This window comes from Brassica rapa, chromosome A09, assembly GCF_000309985.2.
Source record: "Brassica rapa cultivar Chiifu-401-42 chromosome A09, CAAS_Brap_v3.01, whole genome shotgun sequence".
NCBI classification, from domain to species: domain Eukaryota; kingdom Viridiplantae; phylum Streptophyta; class Magnoliopsida; order Brassicales; family Brassicaceae; genus Brassica; species Brassica rapa.
In genome coordinates, this window is record NC_024803.2 from 30,524,568 (window position 1) to 30,548,835 (window position 24,268).

Genomic DNA, 24,268 nt, shown 5'->3' on the forward strand with positions numbered 1-24,268 from the left:
TTGAGCAAATAACAGGGAGCCATTAGAATGTTTTTTATGTGAACGACTGAGCTGTTGTTGTGATTAGAAATATACACACGAGTAGTATCTACATATAGTGTTTATGGTTAGGTTTGTTGTAGCTAAATAATCAAGTAAACCGATCTTAAATTATTATCGTCTTTTTCAGCTGCTGCCACACTTGTGAAAATCTCAAAGCATATCCTGAATTCCTGATAGAAGTTGAACCGAATAGAAGTGAATCTCAAAATTATTTGATAAGATATAATAAGTCATTGTCGAAAAACCAGATAATTGAATGTTATGTTTTAGGAAATGAACCAAGAAGTTGATTAGTGTATGTGAAGAAATTTGGTTGATCTGTTTATAACAGGGGTTGTAATTCATTTGTAGTTCACTCATGGTAAGGAAGAAAAACCAAAACCATGCACGTGTAAATTAGGTGATCTTTTTTTGTAGTTCACTAATCAATAGGTTGATACTAATGAAGAGATATAATCTAATTATATAAAAAAATGTTGGAGTCTCTCCTGCTGAGGACACGTCACTAAGTCACACTCTGTGAAGTCGCCAGGTGTCCTTTACCATAATACTCTGCGTTTCATTTAATATTTTGTGGGCTATGCTATGAGGGCTTTTTGTTTTCTTTCCTGGGTCTTTCTTCGTAATTTAATTTAGTGAAAGTTCTAATAACAACCGGATAGATAGAGACTGATATCACTACAAGAATAATGCCTAATCTCCGACAGCCATAGTTTCTCCGTAATGAGTATCTCCTACTACATTCCGACAATCAAATTTTAGTTGGAGTTTGGGTCTCGGAAATCTTAGTTTCTCCGAAATTAGTCGGAACTCTGTATTGAAAATATACCCGAACATTCCGATGAACTTCAGGAATACAATCCCAATAATTTTCCAATTCTCCATATAAAAAAATTAACCATCAAAATCCTATATAAATAAAAAAAAGAAATAAAAATAAACTATATTTACTATTGGTCGGTGTAAATTGCAACGGTGGTGAGGGTTCCGGATGCTCTCTCTTCGACAGCGTAGGTGTAGGGTGGAGTGAGCGGAAACGGCGGGGGAGTAATTGCAGCGAGGGTTGTGGAAGTGCGGTGGTGGCGGTGCAAGGAGTTGCAAAGTTGGCGATGAGAGAAGTTGCGATTGTGACGGTGGCAGTGAAAAGGTTGCGGTAGTGACGGCAGTCGTGCAAAGAGTTGAGTGAGTGGTGGTGATGTTTTGAGCGATTCACAGATCTTACTTAGCTAAAAAAAACTACAGATCTGAAAGAGGCATAAAGAAAGAGAGAAGGGGAAGAACGAAAGAGAAAAAAGGAAAAAGAAAGAATAAATGAAGGATGCAAAATTAGGAAAGGAGGAGAAGAAAAGAAAAAACAATGACCTGCTCTTCGATTCGAAAAAGATCAGCTCTTTGCAGAGATATGTGGAAGAGAAGATAAGAGGATTTTTTGTTTTGAACACAAAAACAGGAAATCTATGTTATATTAAATAAAAATTTAGAAAATGTAAAAATGCATGCAATTGATATAAACCACACACGTGGATTAGAGAGTTAGATATTAAGATTAAAGTATTAGATATATAATTAACAGTATATTTAATAAATATATATCTATTGAAACACAAAAACAAATTCCAACTTCGACTTTCACGGATATTCATCGGTAAACAATTTACTTTATTACTGTCCATTCTCCGATGAATAATTCCGACAAAGTACCGAGAAACTTATATGTCGGTATAATCTGAGATATTCTGAAAACTTCAACGACAACTTTCCGAGAAACGTTTTTTGTCAGAAAAATCCTACAATTATCCTTATATATATCAGTTCAAAATTTTTTTTTTATCCTTATATATAAAGTAATGTTTATTCAATGGAGAGAATGCCACGTTGTAAGATCATTGAATTGGTTTCCTTGCTTCAAGTTCTATCAGGCTTGCTATTGAGTGAATTTTTTCCATGATTTTTTTTCAAAGCCTAAATTTTCTACTCTAGATTATATCTGACTTCATAAAAAAATTGGACTTGATGCCACTGAATATGCCAGTGAGATGCAATGGACTGCAGGGTATTTGGTAGTCAGTAATGTGAATATGCAAGAAGGTGCCCGCTGAGTTCTTAATATCTCAATCCATGCAATTTTGCATGAACCTTAAAATTTTAAGAAATCTCATAATGAATCGTACTTTAACGATTTTATTCCCGATACGAACCACTCACCACCCAATCGGGCAACCCAAAAAAGCCAACCCATTATACAAAGCATAATATGGTTAAACAATAGAAAACTCATCTCTGAAAACAACACAAATTGTAAGGCCATGGTTATTAGAATTTTCTTTTAAATAACATGGTTAACAGAAACAACTGTTGCAAACAAACAAAATATATATTATCACATATAATCCTCCTCACCTAATTCTTTCTAAAAAACAAAAATCATTATCACACATCTTTTGCAAATGCAAATTAAAAACAAAAACCATAAACATATAAAAAATAATAATCTAGAACACAAATAAAATATATCCCGCCCGTAGGGCGGGCCGACCCTAGTAGACCATAAGTTATATTTAATTGTAAGAAGTTGTTATCGATTATATTAATTATGTAGACATATATAGTCGATAGTTATGGTAATTAATTATATTAAGTTAGGCTAATTAAATGGTCCATTTTTAAATAGTAGATAGAAATTAAGATCCTAAATTAATAGATTATATATATATATATATATATATATATATATATAACTCTCTCTTTGCACTTGTATTTTTAATTTTTTTTTGTAGCCCATGAATTCTGAACCTCAAACCCATGGTCATCTGAATGAAAGACCAGAACAAGGTATATTTGTCTCATTGCCACTGTTGATAAGATTGAACCCTAGACATGATCATGTTCCCCTCCAAGACACCCCCCCCCCCCCCACCCCAGATTTACAGATATCGATTTTCTTTTCTTGTTCTTATATTTAATCAAATTTTATATTGTAAACAGTTACTTTTGCAGCTCAAATTATGTATTTCTGTAAAGTTTCGCATCTAGAAATTGTGTTTACTTTAGAGTAGTGGTCAGTGGAGGCAATGGCATTAAGAATAATATTATAACAATGAGCAAATCAATATTCTTTGCTATTTCATTTCACTTTTTAAGCTGATGTTGCATTAGTGGAAGAAACATTAGGGAGTCAACAAAAGTAATCTCATTTTTATCAGATTTTACAGTTGTATTAGACGACAAATTAAGGGTGTAAGTGTAACTAGTGACCAAAGAATGAAAAAGAATACCTAATTTTTTTACCATTTATAAGGAATAATTTTTCCTTTGCATTCTTTTTCATTTCTTTTATTTTAAAAGAATATAGAATAAATTTGTTTTTCACTAAAAAATAATTTTTTTTTTCATTCCTTTAATTTTATTCATCTGCATTTTTTCCCTATACTCATTCTTAATGTTCCTTTATATGGTCACCAGTTCGACCGTAACAGATTTAAGTGCAATAAAAATGCCAAAATGGGCTACAAGCCTAAGCCTCCACCAATACTAACCTTGCCTGAATTTTTTTTATGCCTTAATCATGGTTCATTTTTTGTAATGGGCAATTGAAAAATGTCATTTTATCAAATGAAAGTTCTTCTCGAATATGATCCTCTTGCCAAAACAATTCATGCCACAAAAACTGAAAGATAATATATTAAATATTTAAAAGGGAAATTCATTTTTTTAAACATTAATACTTTAGCATAATCAAATAGTTGAAGCTTTTAGAGGCGATGCAGCTGCTACTGAATGTGAATAAATTCTTCAGACTTTGGACTTCCAGTACTCGATTCATCGATTGAATCAATAAGTTTTCTGTTTTCTCCATTTTTTTCTTTACTAAATGGCCAATCAATGATAAATCAAAGTACAAAACGACAAAACAACTAGCAAATCTTAGTGACTTTCTCTTTTTTTTTTTACAGCAAATTGAGATGTGACCACACTTGAATGACTTTAAAAGCTGTAATTGCTTATGAAGATCAAGACTATGGAACCTTTAGAGCAAGTGAGAGATCTAACAGCTAATGTAACAAATGAAAAGAAGACACATCCATTGAAACGTAAAGATCAAAATATAGAACTCAGCAGGAAACATGAAACTACACAATTAGAGAAGTAACAGAACAACAAGATTTTATATATTAATCATCATTACTAACAAGCCTTGTGTGTTTATACCCTGGCTAACTCCAACATATCTCCCGGTAAAAATCTCTATGCGCTTTCTTTCAACAGCTCATAACGGTGCAGTTGTAAACGAAATTAACCGACTGTTTCTTCCCAAGTAAATGCCACTGTGGAGTACCATCATTTGGTACCCATGAGTAAGCTCAATGAATCCTTCACCTGGAGCCTTTGGTCCACCAATCACTATAACCTGATCCCCAGAAGCTCTAAACGCTAGACCCCAACCGTTCATCGAACCCGCTTGCTCAGGTAAACTCCCTACCTTTACCCAAACCCGGTTCTCCTTATCATACCTTCTAACCGCCATACCCGCATGATCAGCCGCGTAAAGCTGATCATTCACAACCGCTACAAGCGGTGGAGCCATCGCAGCCGCAGACATTCCGTTCCCCTGATTAGACCTCGGTGGAGACAAATCAGGAATCTCTCTCCATCTCCTCGTCTTCAAATTAAACTCTTCACCACAAGTCAAAACCTTTGGCTCGTTCCCTTCCCCAACACCAATCCCACCAAACACATAAAACTTCCCATCCATAAACACACCGGAACACATCTTCCGCCGCTTGTTCATCTCCGGTAATACCGACCAAGTCTGATCCTCGTAGTTATACATCTCCGCGGTATCAAGAATCCTACCGTTGGAATCGCAACCGCCGGCTAAAACCGCGATCTCTCCGTAGCTAGCAGAGGCAAACAAGCATCTAGGCATGTTCATACTCTTCCCGGTTGACCAAGAGTTTGTCAAAAGACTGTATCTATAGATTACATACGAGCTCACTTCCCAACCGAACACAAGCAGATCAGTTCCGACAGCGAGAGACTCTTTGTCTGCGTACCTAAAACATTCGTTCTGTGGCATGCTCGGCAAATGCATCCACCGCTTCGACCTCGGGTCAAAAGCTTCCCACTCGTTGAGATGGCACGAGAAGTACACCCAATGCTCGAGCGTCCCTTGTAGCCTCCTGAGTCTATAAATCTCACCGCTTCGGATCAGAGCGCGTAGGCTACGACTCACTGAAGCAATGGAGCAGTACTCAGCTCGTGAGCAGCGAAGCAAACAGCTTATGGAGTCGTCTTTGTTCATCCCCGGGATTAGCGATCCTCCTGAATCTGAAGATCCGTTTTCTCCGTTGTTGTTGCTGTTGCTGGCTGAGCATTCATCATCACCTCCGTCAAGATTCAAGAACTCGGTGAGCTTGTAAATCTTCTTCTTGTGGTTATTATGAAGAGCAGTCTCGTCGCTGTTGAGTAGAGAACGTTTTTTAGAAAGCGAGAAGCTCCATTGGGCTTCGTTACTTGGCATGGAGAAAAGCGTTGAAACCAGACAAGAATCTCGTGGTCGGCCTTCAAACATCTTGTCTGAAAATCAAGAAACTGGTTCCTTTCTTTAGATTGGATCCGAGCTTTTAACCAAGAACAAGTACAAAGTCGATTCCATTAGGACAATATAACATTCTTGTAAGAACAACAAAAAAAGCAATGGAGAATTGTAATAGAAGATGAAGGAGACGTTGCTGATTGATTAGATGATGATAAAAACAAAAAACAAAAAAACTAACTAAAAAACTTAAGATTTAATTAGCTAAGGTTCTCTCTCTCTGTATTTCCAGTTGTTATATTTCATATAACTTAAGGCTTAAGCTCCTCTGCAAATCAGAAGAAGCTAATGGAATTTGTAGACAAATATACGTTTAAATAAAATATTTATCTAATTATTCTGTACTGGTTTACTGTTGTAAACTTTAAGCAAAATAATAAATATTTGTACTTCAATTCTTCTTTACTTCATTACTGAACATAAGTGTAATCCAATCCAATACCTCGAATCTAACCATGATATTGCTTCAATCGTACTAAACTGTATTATAAACCGAGTACAAAACTCTTATCCCTTTTATTTTTTACTTTCAATTCCATCATAATCCTACTATATAAAAGGGACTAAATTCAAGGCTTTTGAGACTATCCACCTCAGCCAAAATATTCTCATCTAAAAAGAATTAAAAATAAATATTATTTAGAAAATAATTAACTAACATACAATTTTTGATATTTCTAAAAATTTCAAATTTGTAACTACTAATTTATTAATAGAATCATATATCTATATTGAATTATGTTATATTTTAATAGTTAGACTTTAAGGGTAAATAAATTATTAATTTATAATATATATAATTTATAACATTATATTGTAGTTATAAATAAAGAGAAAATAACCGGGAAGGATGAAGAAGCTCATGTAAAATTATGTAATTAAAATGGTAAAATGGTGAGTATGATGAGGTGAATCTAAGAAAATTTGTTGTACAAATTATGGTGTTTTATTCGTCCACTATAATGATTTAAAATAAAATATATATTCACATAAATAAGTCAATATTTGTTGTTTTTTTTTGGTAAGATGTTAAGATTATTATTTTCTAAAAGGTTACACTGTTGTTTTTAAACAACTTATTACAACAAGGAAACAAAAACAACCAACAACAACTCAAGGTAAAAAAAGCCTTAAGGAAGTCTTATACAAGAAATATAAAAAGAAGTAGAGAAGATGAGAAAGAAGAACTTACCGGGTAAGAGAGGAGACGGTCACGCATCATACGGTCGAAAGAGGCAAGGATGACTGATGAAGGTGAGGAGACATGACTGAAAGTAGAGCTTGATGACTGGAGTAGCATGTGCATCTACGTTGACGCGAGGTTGATTGATCTAGGCTGCAACAGAGTGTAGATCAGCCGGAGGAGAAATCCAAACTTCAGCAGCAAAAGGCTCCCATATCAAGCGAGAGAAAGATCACTCAAAGAAGAGATGATGGTGAGTCTCTATTTCCAGATTACAAAGGGCGCACGTTCCTGAGACATTTAATCCCCAACGCCTCAAGCGATCCTTGGTTGGCAGTCTTCTCCGCAAAGCCAGCCATGATATAAACGCATTACGTGGAATATGTTCCTTGAACCAAATATTCTTGTGCCAATATGTATTGTTGATAGTGTTTATATTCTTTTCTGACATTAGTATCCATATTTTTTGATAAACTGATCCAAAGAGATTAGTTTGTGGAGCTAACCAAACGAGGATTATAGTGTTTACTTTGGAAAAAGTAATAGGTTGAATGATAGATGGCATGCGTGCCTTTTCACATGGAAATCTGCACATATATTAAAATTATAAGTTTTGAATCATAGAGAAAATATAGTGTATATGACTGAAGTTGGTACATTCCGAAACTAAATATGGCTGAAATTCTTCTTTGTCAAAATGCATAGATGTGAATCTTATATGAATAGAGTTCTACATTGCTTATAGCAGTGTAATAAACTCCGTGTGTAAAGGATAAAAAATGTTATATAAGTGAAAACAAAATTTATGATTTTTTTCTTGTGCCTATAGGCTCTTCGCAATTTGAAGAAGAAAGAACATATTGTGTGAAAATCTTTGGCTCGGTCAAATTTTATCCAGTTGTTTACAAAACTGTTATTATCTGATTCATGTAATTTTTCAGTGTTGATTTAAAAGCCCAAAAAACCTATCTATACTGACTTTTTTATATTTTTTCTGTGATTTGAATTTAAAAAGAGATAAAACTTTCGATAAGTTATGTAAACTCAGAACAAGTATTTAGCTTTAGAAAGCATTTACATGTTTCAAACTTATAATATATACATATATAATGTTTAAAATTATGCATATAAAACCTGTGTAAAATGTGTCTGAATATGTTTCTCTTCTTTAATGTGTTAATCGTACTATATATAATATTATTTTAAAATTTCAAAAAATTTATGTCACTATCACATACAAAAAACCATCAATAAAAAATATAATTCTCCATCTACAACAAAAAAATGAAAAATTATTAACTTATAAATTTAAATTAAGAAAAACTAACATTGGAAAAACAAGAAGTTAATATAAAAGAAAAAAATTAACAAATAATATTATAAATAAAATAAATTTATAAGACATAATCCGCGCGAAGCGCGGAAAAAATCTCTAGTTTATCATAAAAGTAGTTTATAAATTGCGATCGTACTCTTTCCTTTCTTGGGACATGGGTGGTGTCAAGAATGTGGATGATTGTTTATTGAATATTAGAGTATAAGACTGGTTATGATGATAGTAAGATTGAACCGGTGGTTTACTTGTATAGACCGGATAGTATGTTAGTATAAATACATGTACAATACACTGTAACGGATAAGAAGATAATATACATTTTTCCACTTTCTAATCGTAACAAACTCATCTTCTTCATCTTGAGCTCAAGCTCTAATATGGTATCAGAGCGATGATACTCGCGTTTCTCGCTTCGTCTTCTTCGATCTGAGCTTCGTCTTCTTCGATTCCGCTTCGATTGATGTCATGAGTCTCTCGTTTTCCGTTATCATCTTCATCGACTCGCCAGAAATGTCCTCCAAATTCTGTCTGCAAGCTCCATAAGTCTCTCTATGGGCTCAAACAGGCGTCTCGCCAATGGAACCAGAAGTTATCAAGTGTAATTCTTGGAGATGGGTTTACACGAACACACTCGGATCATTCCTTGTTCATCAAGTATGTTAACAAGGTGTTTTTGGCAGTTCTTGTGTATGTCGACGACATTCTCATTGTGGGGAATGATGATTTGGCTATTACTCAATTCAAAGAGGTTCTGCAGTCTGCTTTCAAGTTAAGAGATCTTGGTCCAGCAAAGTACTTTTTGGGCTTTGAGATTGCTAGAAACAAGACTGGGATTTCTTTGAATCAACGCAAGTATACTCTTGAGTTGCTTGAGGAGGCTGGTCTATTGGGTTGTAAGCCTCTTTCGGTTCCTATGGAACCTAACCTCAAGCTATCGACAACAACTGGTATTCGTCTTCCTGATGCTTCTATATATAGAAGACTTGTGGGCAGGTTGTTGTATTTGACACATACGCGACCGGATATCACATATGCAGTTCATAAGTTGAGCCAGTACATGTCTGCTCCTACTGATGCTCATCTTCAAGCTGCATTTCGTGTTCTTCGTTATTTGAAGAATGATCCAGGTCAAGGACTTTTTTACTCAACAACATCTCCACTGAAGCTTACTGCTTACTCGGATGCAGACTGGGCAGCTTGTCCTGATTCACGACAATCAATTACTGGTTACTGTGTCTTCCTTGGTGATTCTTTGATTTCTTGGCGATCCAAGAAGCAACCTACTGTGTCAAGGAGCAGCTCTGAAGCAGAGTACAGAGCCATGGCCGATGCTACTTGTGAACTTGTCTGGTTAACTGCGATATTGACTGAGATGCATTGCTCTCCCTCTGTTCCTGCAACTCTCTTTTGTGATAATCAGTCTGCACTATACATCGCGTCGAATCCTGTCTATCATGAGCGGACAAAACATGTTGAGATCGACTGCCATGTGGTTCGAGAGAAGCTACAGAGTGGTTTTTTGAAGACTCTTCATGTTCATTCTGCACTACAGCTAGCTGACATTTTAACCAAGGCGGTCCAACCTGCTCTATTCAAGTCATTACTGAGCAAGATTGGTATCCACAGCTTGTGTCTTCCATCTTGAGGGGGGGGTATTAGAGTATAAGACTGGTTATGATGATAGTAAGATTGAACCGGTGGTTTACTTGTATAGACCGGATAGTATGTTAGTATAAATACATGTACAATACACTGTAACGGATAAGAAGATAATATACATTTTTCCACTTTCTAATCGTAACAAACTCATCTTCTTCATCTTGAGCTCAAGCTCTAATATTGAACTATAATTGCTGTAGAAAACATTAAATTAAAGTTGGATAAGGACGAATATAACGTACTCACCGGTCGGTTGTTGTTTTCCCGGCGATTATACGACGGAGCCGCTTAAGTTTTGCGTTAAAAATAAATACCGGCTTCGACACGTGTCATCACCCACTTTACTTTTAAAAAAACCAGCTTGGAACAGACTGGAATAGCCTACGAGCCGATACACCTGCTGCTGCGTGGGGTCCACATATTCGAAACTTGAGGGACGTTTGGTATTTGAATACAGCGGGATGTAATTTATGATGTTACTGATTGGACCCCTATTAATTAACGTTTTTGGTCACATGAGCCATGACGATGATCGTTTTTACACCTAACCATTTGACTCACTTGGAAACTCAAAACATAGATCAATGGTTGGATTCTAATTTAAGAGCATTTCCGATGTAAAACTTTATTTTTTCCTTTAAAATGTACTAAAAGTAAAAATGAAGTAAAATTGTTCTAATCCTATTATATTTCCCACTCCATAATAAAATGATGAACAAACAAAAAATAGATTACTCCATTTGTGGAGTAAATTTTATTATGGAGTGAGATATGGAATTGGATTAGAATATTTTTCTTATTCCATATTCACTTTTACTCTATTTTAGAGAAAAAAATGGAGTAAGGATGAAGATGCTCTAAAGATATAAAAGGAAGTGAAACACTATTTTCATGTTGAAATCTTCCGATAATTTGACTAATTTTTATATGTACTCATGCTTAATATAAAGGTGGAGCAGTTTTTTAACAAACACGAATATAGTCCACACAAAACTATTACATGAGTTGACAGAATTCACAAATGCACATTCCAAGTTATGTAATTAAAACCCCCAACATTTTTATGGTATGGTTACTATGGTAGATGTTTAGCTTGTATATTTAATATCACGAGTTTATATATGATCTCATGTTCTATGACAGTAATTTTAGCAACCTACATTTTCGTCTCTGAAATTAATGTAGCGTTGTATGATCGAAAGCTTTCCAAACAGTTTTTGGTAAGAGTTTTGGAGTTGAATGTAGTTGATAGTCTTTATGCGGTTGATTATGTATCATGAAACATAAGTAGTCAGCTATGAAGTTAAGGATGAACGTCACACCATTTTATTAAATCAAATTAGGATACTGGATAAAGTTCTTGAGCATATCGAACAATATATCTTCGATATGCTTTTATGTCAAGATTTGTTCTACAAATGGCTTATAAGAGCAAATTTTTATTTTCTTAGTATCAATAACAAATTCTAAGAAAATGCAGGTTGGAAACAATGCTAAAGACGCAGTGATATTATTAACTTTCATACTTTTTATTCTATTGTCTATAATAAAATTATTAAACCAAGTGTCACGAATTAAAATTATTGTATTATGTTTGCTTCATTTAAGTAATTTTATTCTAATTTATACCTAGATAAATCAAATTCTTTTAGGTAACTGATATAGTCATATAAACTAAGTTTTTATCTTACAATTTCCCATTTGACACGCCGTTTATCTGAGTTTAGATGCGAACTTTCTACTTTTGATATCGACACATTTGAGATCATCTTTTTATTAACTACTATTATATATGATATTAGTTATATTCATCATGCATGTACGAACATTTTTTATTAAAAACATCTATTATGGACATTTCACAATATAAACGAAAAATTAATAAAAGGAAAGTAAAGTGAAGAGAATTCCTCAAATAAAAACTCATAAAATTTATGAGATACTCACCCTTTATGAATAATATAACTTTATTTTAGTTTATTTTTTTTTATAACCAATTTATATTAAAATACTACTATTTCTTTGTTTGAAAGTTTCTTAAGAGTTCTAATACAAATGCTTTCAGTTGTTTCTATGACATGAGTCTTCGACCTCTAATCCTTGTTGTTTGCATGTTGATGTGATCTGCGACTTTCGACTTATGACAAAATGCTAATCGTTTTATTAACGCAGGTTCTGGCGGCCTTAATCTTCGAATTGGGATCAAGTGATGTTTGTTTTGATTGTGCGATGAGTCACGCATTATCAAAAGAGAAAAATACTAAGATAGCACCAAACCAAGTTTTTGTTACCAAACTAGCAATTAACGTTCAAAATTACAAAAATATGTTTCACTAAAAAGGTAAATATAAACTCATATTCTTTGGGTTAATTAATCCAAATCTTAAGGTTTAGAGTTAAGGGATAGAATTTTGGAATTAGGATTTAAGATTTTATAAAATAAAAAATAAATACTAAAAAAATAAAAATTTAAAAATAAAATTTTTGAATTATAAAAAGAAAATTTAGAAAAAAACAAAAAAATTTCGAAAAAAAGAATTTCAAAAGAAAAATTATAAATAATTTCGAATCTGAAAACATATAATCTGAAGCTATAAAAAAATTTATTTTTTCCATTTTTTATTTTTATTTTATTTGTTTTTATTTATTTTTGTTTGTTTATTTAATTTTAAACTAAGGGTATTAGAGATATTTTACCCTTTAATAAATGTTATTTTTGTGACTTTCTCTTTCTAGTGCCATTTTTGAGATAAAAACTCAAAAAATGCTATTACTGACAATTGCCCTTATCAAAACGAACAACAACCTCTGACTTGCGTTAATATTTTAAATTTGTAAAAGCGATACGTAAATGAATATGATTATTTTTTACTTTAACCTTCAACCTTTTTAGAACAAGTAACAACTATGATCAAAACAAAGGAAAATGGAGATTTTATCTTGGACAAGCAAAAACTTGCCTTAATAAAAGCGTTCGACACTCTACTTTACATATCGTTGATTGCCTTAGTGGATGGCACTGTACGTAAATAGAATTCAACGTTTTCTTAGAATATAAAGAAATATCTTACGCGTTTCAACACGCATGAAAATGAGAAGTATAATGACAAATTTGAACAATATTAATGGTATTAGGCTATTAGCCTATTAAGAAGCAGAAATCAGAGAAAATGAATACGAAGCTAAGGAAAAATTGTCCAAAATGAAGAAAATGTCAAAAGATAAATGAGCCTCTGGGTTTTAGTCACATGTCTTATTTAGCATCTGACTAGATTAGACTCGACGCTTAAGTTAGTAATGGCCCCATCTCATTCTACCCATTTAAGTTTGGAGAAAAAAAAAAGGAAAGAAGCTACTAAGAGCACCCGCAATGGGAATTCTTAAGGAGGAGTCCTTAAAGAAAAAATAATTAAATAATCTGTGGACCCCACTAAAAACTAAGGATTCAATCCTTAAAATTCTTAAATAAAGATTCTTTTTTAGTGAATCCTTGCACTATTTGTGGGTCCTAACGACATGTGGCGATCCGCGATTGGTTGATATTTATTTTTTTTATCTAAAAATAAAATAAAAATAATAATACTAAAAAAATTAAAATACACTTTTTCTAAGGATTCCCCTCTGAGTAACACCATTGCGGGTGCTCTAACATTTCTTACAAAAATAGAAAAAGAAGGGGAAAAAGATGGATGATAGATGATGGATAATTTCTCATCTTTATTTCACACAAAAGAGGAGACTAGTTGATCCGAATGTTTAATAGCTTCGCACCCAAACCAAATTGAACGAGTAACAAAAGTATTATTAGAACCAAGTTCAATACACATAAGTTATCTTTTCTATACATAACAAAACACCAACACGTCTCTTATAGAACATTAAATAGTAGCTTTACAATATCTACTCAGTCTCATTGATGAATACACACACGTACCAGCTTGTATACATATACAGGATAACAAGAATGTAATGTTATAGCCTAAAAAGAATAATGTAGTGACGTGTGTCGGATTTTAAAAATCGGAATTATTTGGAGGACGAGTGGAAACCCCATTGAGGAGAAGAAAGGAAGTGGGCATCTTTATAGACAAATTTAGATAGACTTTATTAATCATCTTTATAGACAAATTATATTTAGTTTCCCTAATGGCGCATATCAACTATCAAGTCCATGCATGCTGATTAACAAGTGTAGAATCTATTAATATATCCAAAAAACAAATGTAGATAAAACATGCCTAAGTATTAATTAGTCGTCATTTTCATAAACCACGCTTGATCTTATAGTTTACACGTAAATGGGGGGGGGTGGGGGGGGGGGGGGGGGGGGGGGGGGGGGGAATCATATTCTTCGAGGGGAGCATTAACTATATGTCGATTGATGTAACTGAAACCTAAAATCAAAGTATGAATCTGGCCTAAACCCAAATTTCAAACACACGAATAAAGGAAGACGAACAAATGCTTTTGTTCAGAATTCAACTCATCCAATATCCACACGCTGTTACATGAAGCTTTACTCACTGTTTTTAACACCCAATTACGACTAGTTACCACTTACCGGGAAAAGTAAAAAATAAAAGAAACGGAAAAACATTTAACCTCAATATTTGTCATGGTTCATGAAAGTCATCGTGATCTTTGGGATTGCCATGATTCGCCAAGCTTGTTATTGTCATAAATTTGATTATTAAAAAAAAGATGGTGATGATCATTATATCTTATTATATAAAGTACAGTTTGCTTCTCTCCCAGGGTGTCCACGTCGTCTGCCACATCACTAATTCGAAGTTTCCTGGTGCGACACGTGTCCCTTAACTCAATACACATCGTTTCATTTATTCGAGTTTAAGTTTTGTTTGGGCTTTTGATTGCACAAGATTTTAAAATAAAGATTGGTGAAGCCCATCCTGAATAATAGAAACTGGGCATTCTTGAAACGTGTCGCGATATCGGCTCAGAGAATAGGCTTTCGATTCACCTTCTTCCTCCGTCCCCATGTAGATATTAATGGCGTGGTGATTAAAATATCCACTAACCCAAATTTGAATCGTGAAGGATCGGAGGCGGTTTTGGGTTCGTGGAGATCGATGAGGAGGAGAAAACCGTATGAGGTAGATGTGAGGGAGACGAGGTGGTGAGTGTCGCCTCTTCTTGCCGGAGGATGGTGAACCAACAGTGTTGGAAAAGAGATATCTCTGTTGATTGCCGGAGAAGGTGAATTCAAAGACGGTGAAGAAGTTGAAGATGCAGTTTTTGGAGGAGAAGAAGTCCATGAGGTTTAAAAGTTAGTTTCTGGGTTCTTGATTGATGGAGAAGAGAAGAAGAAAGGTGGAGAGGGAGGTGAAATGGACGGACAGAACTCAATCATTATCGTAGGTGGAGCTAATATGAAAAGGTGGTCTGAGAAGATGAGAGTTTGAAGAGAGATGTGTACACTGCCGCAGCTTATGGTGATTTGGAGAAGCTTCATAGATTGGTTGAGTTTGAGGGTTGCTCTGTTTCTTAGCCTGATGAACTGGGCTACTATGCTCTTCAATGGTCTGCATTGAACAACCGCACCGCCGTTGCTCGGTACATTATCGACGTAACAACAGTTCACTCTTTTTTTCTAATCTGGGACTTTGTGTGTTTGGATTGGTGTGTGAATTGTTAAGCATCAGCATTTAGTTTAAGCTCACCACACATACTCTTTTGTTAGTCGAGAGACAAAACGGAAGCTACAATCATAATTAAGTCAATCAGCAAGGAACCCATCTTCAAGAATCTATTCTTCAATTGGCTCCATACACTCCAAAATCACCTTCTTCTTTTTTTTTTCTGTTCATGCGGGATTATAAGATTTTGTAAGGTTTCATTGATACTTATTTGATTTGTTTATTGAAGGAACTGAAGAAAACAAAATCATTGATTAGGTCAGGGAGATAAATGATCAAACTTTTAAATCTCACAAGATGGATGAAGAAGAAGAAGGTGATTGATTCTTTAGCCAAGTTCACCATTTAAAAAAAAATAAGAGGAAAATCGAAATTAACTATCAGATTCCTGCAGTCTCCATCGAAGATGTACAGGAGAGCTCTGTGCTTGGGTTTCTCCTTAACATTCTGCAAATGATTCATTGATTTAAGTTTATTTTTCGACCCATCCTCTTATGACCACTCAGATGATCAGTATAAGGTGGAAATGTTGTGTTCCTTAGAAAAGGACTATATATGAATTACCTTGCAATTGCACCTAATGAATCAAAGTTTAAGATGATGATAGATGAATGCAATTTCAGGCAACTATTAAATCTATAAATAAAATTAATGTTTCTGTACACCATGTACATATACAAACAACCCACACCAAAAAAAAAACAAAAACAAAAACTTGATTTCAATTTTATATTTTATAAAATGATCTTTAAACTCTGTCGACTTACTTTTAATTTTCATAAAACTAAAACTGAAAAGCAATATTAATTAAAGGTATATGAATAGTTACTAATTCGTCAGTCTCCGTGACCCGAAAAGATTAAAAATAACAGAATTATAAATTAGTAAATGAATTATACAGCAATTCAAAAAATAATCGTCGATAATCAGTAAGGATTCATCGAGTAAAGTTTGAAAGTAGTAGTCTTTGTGAAAACTATGTCTGCAAGAGTGAAATAAGAGTATTTGTGAAAAAAATTAAATGGATTAAGCAATGTATGCTTCACATTCTTTGTCTCAATTCAAGGAGTGTCCCATTTGTTGATATTCAAATATATGTTTTGTGGAAACTAAGTTTCCCAAATTGAATCGGTAAAATATGCTACATAATTTTTTATCAGTTTTAACTTCTACGGCATCCGTTTTGATGATACTGAAATATATTGGATCCCTTACGTATGTTATTTTAATTTGACTAATGATATTCCTTTGGTTTCCTTTATTAAGGATTTCACTTTTTGATTAATCACTGTGAGTTGATGAGATGTGACTATCCATTATCAATGTATAACTCCTTTCAAAATGTAAGAACCTAATATATTTTTTATTGCTCAAATGAACATAATATATATTATGATAATTTTTCACAAAGTAACATATATTCAGACAAAAGGTTATAAGATATCAATCTATAAATGGTTAATTAATTAATGCATAAGTTAAAATTCACTTTCCTTACAATGATTTCAGGACCAATTATTCTATAAATGGTTAATTAATTTATGCATAAGTTAAAATTCACTTTCTTTACAATGATTTCAGGATCAATGATGTATAAAGTGAAATAAATTATATATACATACTTTTGATAAATATTTTAAGATGGAAAAATCTGATTTTATACAATTACAATAAAAAATATATTAACAATTAACTATATATTTAAATTATTGTACCAAAACGATTAAAATGAAACTATTATATAAATCCGGCACGCAGCGCCGGACAACCCAATTGTTTAAAATGCGTTAAAAAAAAACAATGAATAATTTAAAATAATTTTATAATTGTTTAGCTACTTATATTTTTATTAGAAATTATAATATTTATAAATAAAGTAAACATACTAAATATATAATCAAAATTTAAATTTAATCAAAAATCCCAGACATAGCCCGGAACGATCCTAGGAAGGCAATGGATTTTGGCATACATTGTTCAAATTTATATGTTATATATTATTTAGTATATGAATACCTTTCTTTGGTGCTCATATTATTCAACAGCCAATATGATAGTACTGAAGGGTAAAGCAACATATTTAAAATACAACTGAACGATGAATAATTAAGAATAAAATTATATGAGTTGACAACCTAAAATAAACAAACATATCAAAAGATATATCCAACAAAAATAAGATAAAACATATCCTCATTAAAATTATCTCAACGCTCAAATACAAAATTTAGTTAACTGCAACCCTTGATAATGCATACCTTATAAAAATAAACTTAAGAAATGAGACTGATGAACACCATGAACAACATTCCCAACCGAACAACACCATTTCCAATCCAATTGGATGGCTAATGTTTTGATTGCCAGTTTTTCACCAAAGTTAAAAAAAAAATTGTTTGGAAAATTATGTATAAGCCTTACGGCTGACGAAAACCTCAAAAAGAGTCATATACATTTGTTGTTAGATACAAATTATTCAACTGAGAATGATATAACAACTCAATCATGGTGATGCCATAGAAACAAAAATTCAAAACAAAAACTATTTACAAACAAACTACTAACCAACAACTTAAATTAATAAAATAGTATACCTCATTCACATTTCTTGCAAATGTAAACCTAAAATACAAACCGCAAAATCATATAAAAATAATAATCTAGATCAGTAAAGTATATCCCGCCCGTAGGGCGGGCCGACCTTAGCTCTTCGTAATTGTCAGATTCTTCATAGTTGATAGGACTCAAAAATTTCATCCGTATGTTTTGTTTTTTAAATTCGAATTATAACACTCACTGATTTTTATCTAATCATCATGATCTTAATAATAAAATTTATTGTATCGTTTTGGTTGTCGTGTTGATATCAATGGTATTGAATTAGTGTTTTAGCATTTAACATTTAGCATCAAAGTAACAAATTAGTAAAATTAAAATTTGAAATGTCAAAATAATATCAATAAAGTTAACATAGATCATTGCTTATATATATATATATATATATATATATATACATATAATAACATCTAATCTATTAAAATAGGAGTACAAAATTAGATTATCCCTTAGTTTTCCACTATATTTACAATGGCATGCCACTGAAGTTATTAATTAACTTATCTTTTAGGATTTTTGTCTTTTCTCTTCAATTAATGTATTTCCAAAATCAAATTCTAACTAAAAAATCATGGCAACAATAATTAATAAACCTAACTTTTAATATTTTTTGTCTTTTCCTTTTTATTATACATATGTGTATTTGAAAATAATTAATTCCATATATACATTTCGTAATTACATACATTATACGGTAATTATTTTACTAATTCCACATATACATAATAAATAGTATACAACAATTTCATTATACATAATCATAAAATTTTGATCCATAAAAACAGTTTATACAATAATTTCATTATATATAATCATAAAATTTTGATCCATAAAAAATAAAAATACATTTGTGTGATTTTACAGGTCGTATTCTAAATAAATGGATGATATAATTAAGGGTTTACATGATAAAATAAAACTACTCAATATAAACTATAAACGCAAAATATAGTAAATTATGTAGTTATGAATAAACAAAAAATGAATTACTATATATATGCAGTAATGTGTTTTTTGTTTGTTCACAACTGCATAATCCACTCTACATAATCAATAAAAAACTAGTATAATATTATTTGTAATTAAATTTCAAAACTAAATGAAATTTACCTAATAGAAGAAAGAAAAAATGGAAGTGGAGTCTCTTCAGATTTTTTTTAATCTCTTCAAGAAGAAACGTTTTTCACTCTCTCTCTTCCTTATTGATTTATTTTCATTAATTTAATGATGAGAGATCAGTTGAGAATTCATGGCTGCGCATGGCCTAAAACTTTCTAGTTGAAGAGCTTGCTTTGAAATAACTAATAAGCTACATACAAAGCTCCATGGGCCGCACTAAAACAGCTTTGAGGCCTTTAGTTGAACAAACAATAGGCCCAACTCAACAAAAAAAAAACATCGTCTTCAACGATCGGAAGAACTAACTTTACTCCGACGGTGTTGACTTTGATCAGATCGGCGACGGGAAATGGGAAACACGAGAATCTTGATCTTCGTCTGGGCGTGTGTAGCCTTACTCTCTGTAGTCAAAGCTCTTTCTCACGAACCAGAACTTGGCTCAGCTCGTGTCGTGTTCCAGGTTCATTCCACTTCTCTGCTATTACAACTAGATCGCTCTATTTCGAATGATCTGTTCTGGGTTCTTAGATTCTATGATCAAAATCTCAACTTTGAAAATTTAATGTGGATGTGCAGACTAGTTATGGGGACATCGAGTTTGGGTTCTACCCCACGGTTGCGCCAAAGACAGTGGATCACATCTTCAAGCTCGTTCGGTTAGGAGGATACAATACTAATCATATCTTCAGGGTACTTTCAAAGGCTCAAGCTTTGGATTTGATTGGGTGCTACTGCTAAGTGTTTGAAGTCATTTTGAAGGTTGATAAAGGCTTTGTTGCTCAAGTTGCTGATGTGGCGAGTGGAAGATCAGCCCCGATGAACGAGGAGCAAAGGAAAGAAGCTGAGAAGACTATTGTTGGAGAGTTCAGTGATGTCAAGCATGTCAGAGGTATTCTTTCTATGGGAAGGTATGTTATGCAATTGGTTTGTGTCTATGAATGTTCTTTATTTGTTGTGTGTTCATATCTCTATGATGATGATGTTTGCTTCTCTATGGTTTTTTTGTTTTGTAGATATGAAGATCCAAACAGTGCGCAGTCTTCATTTTCAATGCTTCTTGGTGACGCTCCTCATCTTGATCGTCAGGTTAGTTCAAACCACCTGAGCTCTTTGTCAAGATGAACTAGTAATAAGATTGTTGATGTACAACAGTACGCTGTGTTTGGTAAAGTGACTAAAGGAGATGAAACGTTGAGGAAGCTAGAAGAGGTCCCTACTCGCCGTGAAGGGATCTTTGTAATGGTACGTCTCCAACAATACTAGGCTTATTTTTTGTTGTTGGTTGGTCCGTCTAGTAAATAGTTAATTGCCTTTTTACTTTCCCTTTTGGCAGCCGACGGAGAGGATCACGATTTTGTCGACATACTATTACGGTAAATGCAGTCAAATCCACTTTGTTTGTTAGCTTAAAACCTTTTTCTCCTGACGTTTGATGCTGACATGGGACAACACTTCAATTATGGTTTAACTAGAGTCCATAAAAGAGATGTGACTGTAGCCTGTATTTTGCTTTAAATCAGGTCATTCATGTGTACTACTAGTAGATAAGACTCAAGATAAATAGATAGCCTTTTGAAGGATTGATGATGTTTTGGATCATAGTAGACTGAAACTCACGGGTTAGATTCGTTATAATCTTGTTCTTAGACACTAAGATGGAGAGCTGCGAAGAAGAGATATCTGTCCTGAAAAGAAGGCTTGAAGCATCTTTTGTTGAGGTCGAAAGACAGGTGATTTGAAATGTCTTATAGATCATGTTTTTGATGAGAAAGCTCGACACTTTCAATAAAACCGTAACATTTTATGGTCCCTTGTGTTTTTTTTTGACAGAGAATGAAGTGCTTCCCGTGAATCTGTGTTTAGGACCCCTTGCTAAGTAAAGTTCTAGAGCCTAAAACAAAGTTAAAGCCGACATCTTTGTTTCATTTGCTGTAACCCAGGCTGCTTCGACACGTATTCATTAGTTATTGAGTTTAAGGTGCTATTCGTTTGTCAATTCCATAAGTGATACATCCAAATAGATCTTTGGATGTTATTAGTGTTGTGTTCAAAAAAAGAGAGAGAGGATGTTATTAGTGATTCTCCGTTTCTACATAAATCATCTAATTGGATTTCTATTTGTTTGTTCATCTCTACTTTTACGTAGATAGTTTAGTAAACAAATATTTATATATTTTTGTTTTGATTTATGTTTGCTATATTATTTTTTTTTTATTTATATAAAATATAGTTTTAAATAATATTTTAAAATTTTGTTTCTAATTTTGTGGAAATTATAATTTTTTAAAATATGATCTTTTGTCGTTTTATCAAGAAAGTAAACTTGTTATTCCTAATAGGAATACTATGAATAAAAAAATGATTATTTGTGGAATAGAAAAAGTGGAATGATGTAAAAATGAAATTAAAATTAAAATTATAAATGGAATAGAGATTCCACACATTCCATTCATTCACGAAGGTTTAGAATCATGAATAAAAAGAATAGTTTTTACAAATGATTTTTTTTGTTTCATTCCAAAATGGAATACGTGGAATTGTGTTATGAAATTTTTTATGATAATTGGTGTAATTAATAGAATCCCATGGAATGATATATTCCAAATGATTTTATTCCAAAAAATGTAATTTCAGTTGCAGTCTTATTGTTTTAACAAACAATTAGATTCTGATCCGCCTTTTTAAAGGATATATATATATTTTTTGTTTTAATTTTTTTTTTAGAATTTTATTTTCATATTTGTGTTTTTCTTTGTAATTATATTTGTGCATAAATCTTAATCAAAATCTATTTTATAAAATAATAACAATTTAAAAGTTGATCCGGTATTTGTTTGGTTTTTTGTAATCATATGCCCGTATACCCGTTTATTTATAATCATATTTGTCTATTCTAGATCTTGACCCGCGGATATAATGTTGGTTTGAATTTTTTTTAATGTTTCTGTAAATATGTAGCATTTTTTTGTAAACTTTTCTTATATGTTAAAGAAATTTAACTATATAGAGTTATAAACATAGGGTTATCTTAATGTAGTGGTTAGTGTACATTTATGGAAAACATAAGGTTATATAACGTTATATGTAGGGTTAGTTCTTTTACTTCTTGATAACCGCGCTAACGTAGTGATTATTATTTAAATAAAATTAGATACATTTATACAAAGAGAATAATAAGATGTTTGTTAAATAAATGGAATAAATAGTTAGACATAACATTTATCAATATGTCATGATCATGTTTTAATCCCATGTATATTAACTGATGATCATTTAAAAAATTGTAACTTTAGGTTTGTACTAGTTAAAAAGTTCTCATGTTTAAGTGTCATTTAATTAGGATGTCAATTTAGCTTACGTGGCAGCTTAAGAATCAATTGAAAAAATATTGGTCCAAAATCCAATTACTAGGGAATATTATATTAACACAAAATATAAGAAATTTGTAGGGGTTTTTGCCAAAACTAACCCACAACTTGATTTTAATCCCAAACCTATACCCAAACTTGAATCAAATGCAAAACTAACTTAAAAGCCTAGTGAAATTACAGTTCAGCCCCTTGTGACCAAACAAAAAAACAGAAGCCATTTTTACGAATATAGCCCCAGTAAATCGTCTGAGTCGTCCGAGATGTTGGAAGTCGTCTGGACGACTGAAGTGTAAGTCGTCTGGTACCAGTTTATTTTAAAAATAATTTATAAATCTTGTAAAAAAATATTTTGATGCGTAAAAATTAAAAATCAAGTAATTATAAACAGTTTTAACTGATATAAATTAAGATATGATAAAATTGAATTGTTTTGAAGATAGATGAGTGGAAGTAGTGAATCATGAAATACTTTGGTTTAGGAGTTTGGCAAACATATGTTATAGTATTGTATGTATTGTTAGGGTTAGATATTGGAAAACTAAAATGTTTTTTTCAAAAATTAGTTTTCACTTATATGTGTTTATTTCTGTGTATAGTAAACATTGTTCAAGTTTGATTTGGTTTTATAAAATGTTTAATTAGATAATTAAGTTTAGGGGTTATGTTTAGGGTGTGGACGACTTATATTTCAGTCGCCTGTTGAATAATTTACCCGGACGACGTATATTTCAGTCGTCCAGACGACTTACAAGTAAGTCGTCTGGAAAGTCTTTTATTTTAGTTTCCCGCTAAAAATATTTAATTTCCCGCTAAAATATTAAACTCTTCTGGACGACTTACATGTAAGTCGTCTGTTTTAATTTCTTCACCAGAGGACTGAAATGTAAGTCGTCCAGGAAGTCGTCTGAGTCAAAAATATTTAATCTAATTGAATTTTTTGTCTCCCTATATAAAGAAAAATTTACATATTCTCTCTCCTCCTCTCAAATGGCTGCAACAAAAATGTAATGTTCATCATTCTAAAACCCTCCAACCTCTCTCTAATCTCTTTGACTTGAAAACACCAAACTTTATATGAATTTTTCAGTTTTGTCTCATGTATTTCTTACTAATCTATCTCTTTTGCAGGTTTTTAATCAAGTGGTACTCATCTTCCACTAATTTAGAGGTAGATCTATTAATTTTAGATATGTATTTTTGTGTGTTCTATAAATGTAGATTTATCTAATTTTCCACTCATTTTCTCTATTTTTAAGTCATTTGAACGTTTTTGGATATGCAGGTTTTTCAGATCTCGATTTGATGTGCAGGTTTTTCAGATCTGGAAGACTTCTGGGACGACTTACCTGTTAGTCGTCTGGAAGTCATCTGGAAGTCGTCTGGACTTCTTGGAAGTCTTCTGACAAAGTCGTCTGGACTTCCAGGAAGTCGTCTGGACTTCTAGGAAGTCGTCTGGATTTTTCTGAGCGTTTTGGTAAGTTCTTATGTCTGATTTTTCTTCATTTGGTAACTTTTTGTTGTATAAAGTTCTTACTTTTTTCCCAAACTAAAACTCTCCAAACTCACTCTAATCTCTTTGACTTGAAAACACCAAACTTTATATGAATTTTTCAATTTTCTCTCATGTCTTTGTTACTAATCTATTTTTTTTTGCAGGTTTTTTATTAGATGGTACTCATCTTCCACTAA

General features: G+C 32.6%; 1 protein-coding gene and 1 pseudogene across 2 annotated transcripts; one reads left to right on the forward strand and one right to left on the reverse strand.

The window, feature by feature from the left end:
• Nucleotides 1-667: 667 nt before the first annotated feature.
• LOC103840661 lies at nucleotides 668-6,346 on the reverse strand (annotated as a pseudogene).
• Nucleotides 6,347-19,428: 13,082 nt separating this feature from the next.
• LOC103840662 (peptidyl-prolyl cis-trans isomerase CYP23) lies at nucleotides 19,429-21,395 on the forward strand. 2 transcript variants are annotated; one of them, XM_009117174.3, is made up of 8 exons: nucleotides 19,429-19,668; nucleotides 19,785-19,898; nucleotides 19,968-20,116; nucleotides 20,222-20,294; nucleotides 20,361-20,450; nucleotides 20,542-20,581; nucleotides 20,856-20,938; nucleotides 21,039-21,395. In XM_009117174.3, the coding sequence occupies exons 1-8, from the start codon at nucleotides 19,558-19,560 to the stop codon at nucleotides 21,057-21,059; spliced, it is 681 nt and encodes a 226-aa protein (XP_009115422.1). In that variant the 5' UTR covers nucleotides 19,429-19,557; the 3' UTR covers nucleotides 21,060-21,395. The 2 variants fall into 2 exon arrangements, with proteins under 2 accessions (XP_009115422.1, XP_009115423.1); XM_009117175.2 differs by lacking the exon at nucleotides 20,542-20,581.
• Nucleotides 21,396-24,268: the final 2,873 nt, after the last annotated feature.

Coding starts and splice junctions, on each gene's coding strand:
- LOC103840662 (XM_009117174.3), top strand. CDS start 19,558: ATGGGAAACACGAGAATCTTGATCTTCGTCTGGGCGTGTGTAGCCTTA. Junction 19,899..19,967: donor ATACTAATCATATCTTCAGG/GTACTTTCAAAG, acceptor GTCATTTTGAAG/GTTGATAAAGGCTTTGTTGC. Junction 20,451..20,541: donor GTGAAGGGATCTTTGTAATG/GTACGTCTCCAA, acceptor CCCTTTTGGCAG/CCGACGGAGAGGATCACGAT.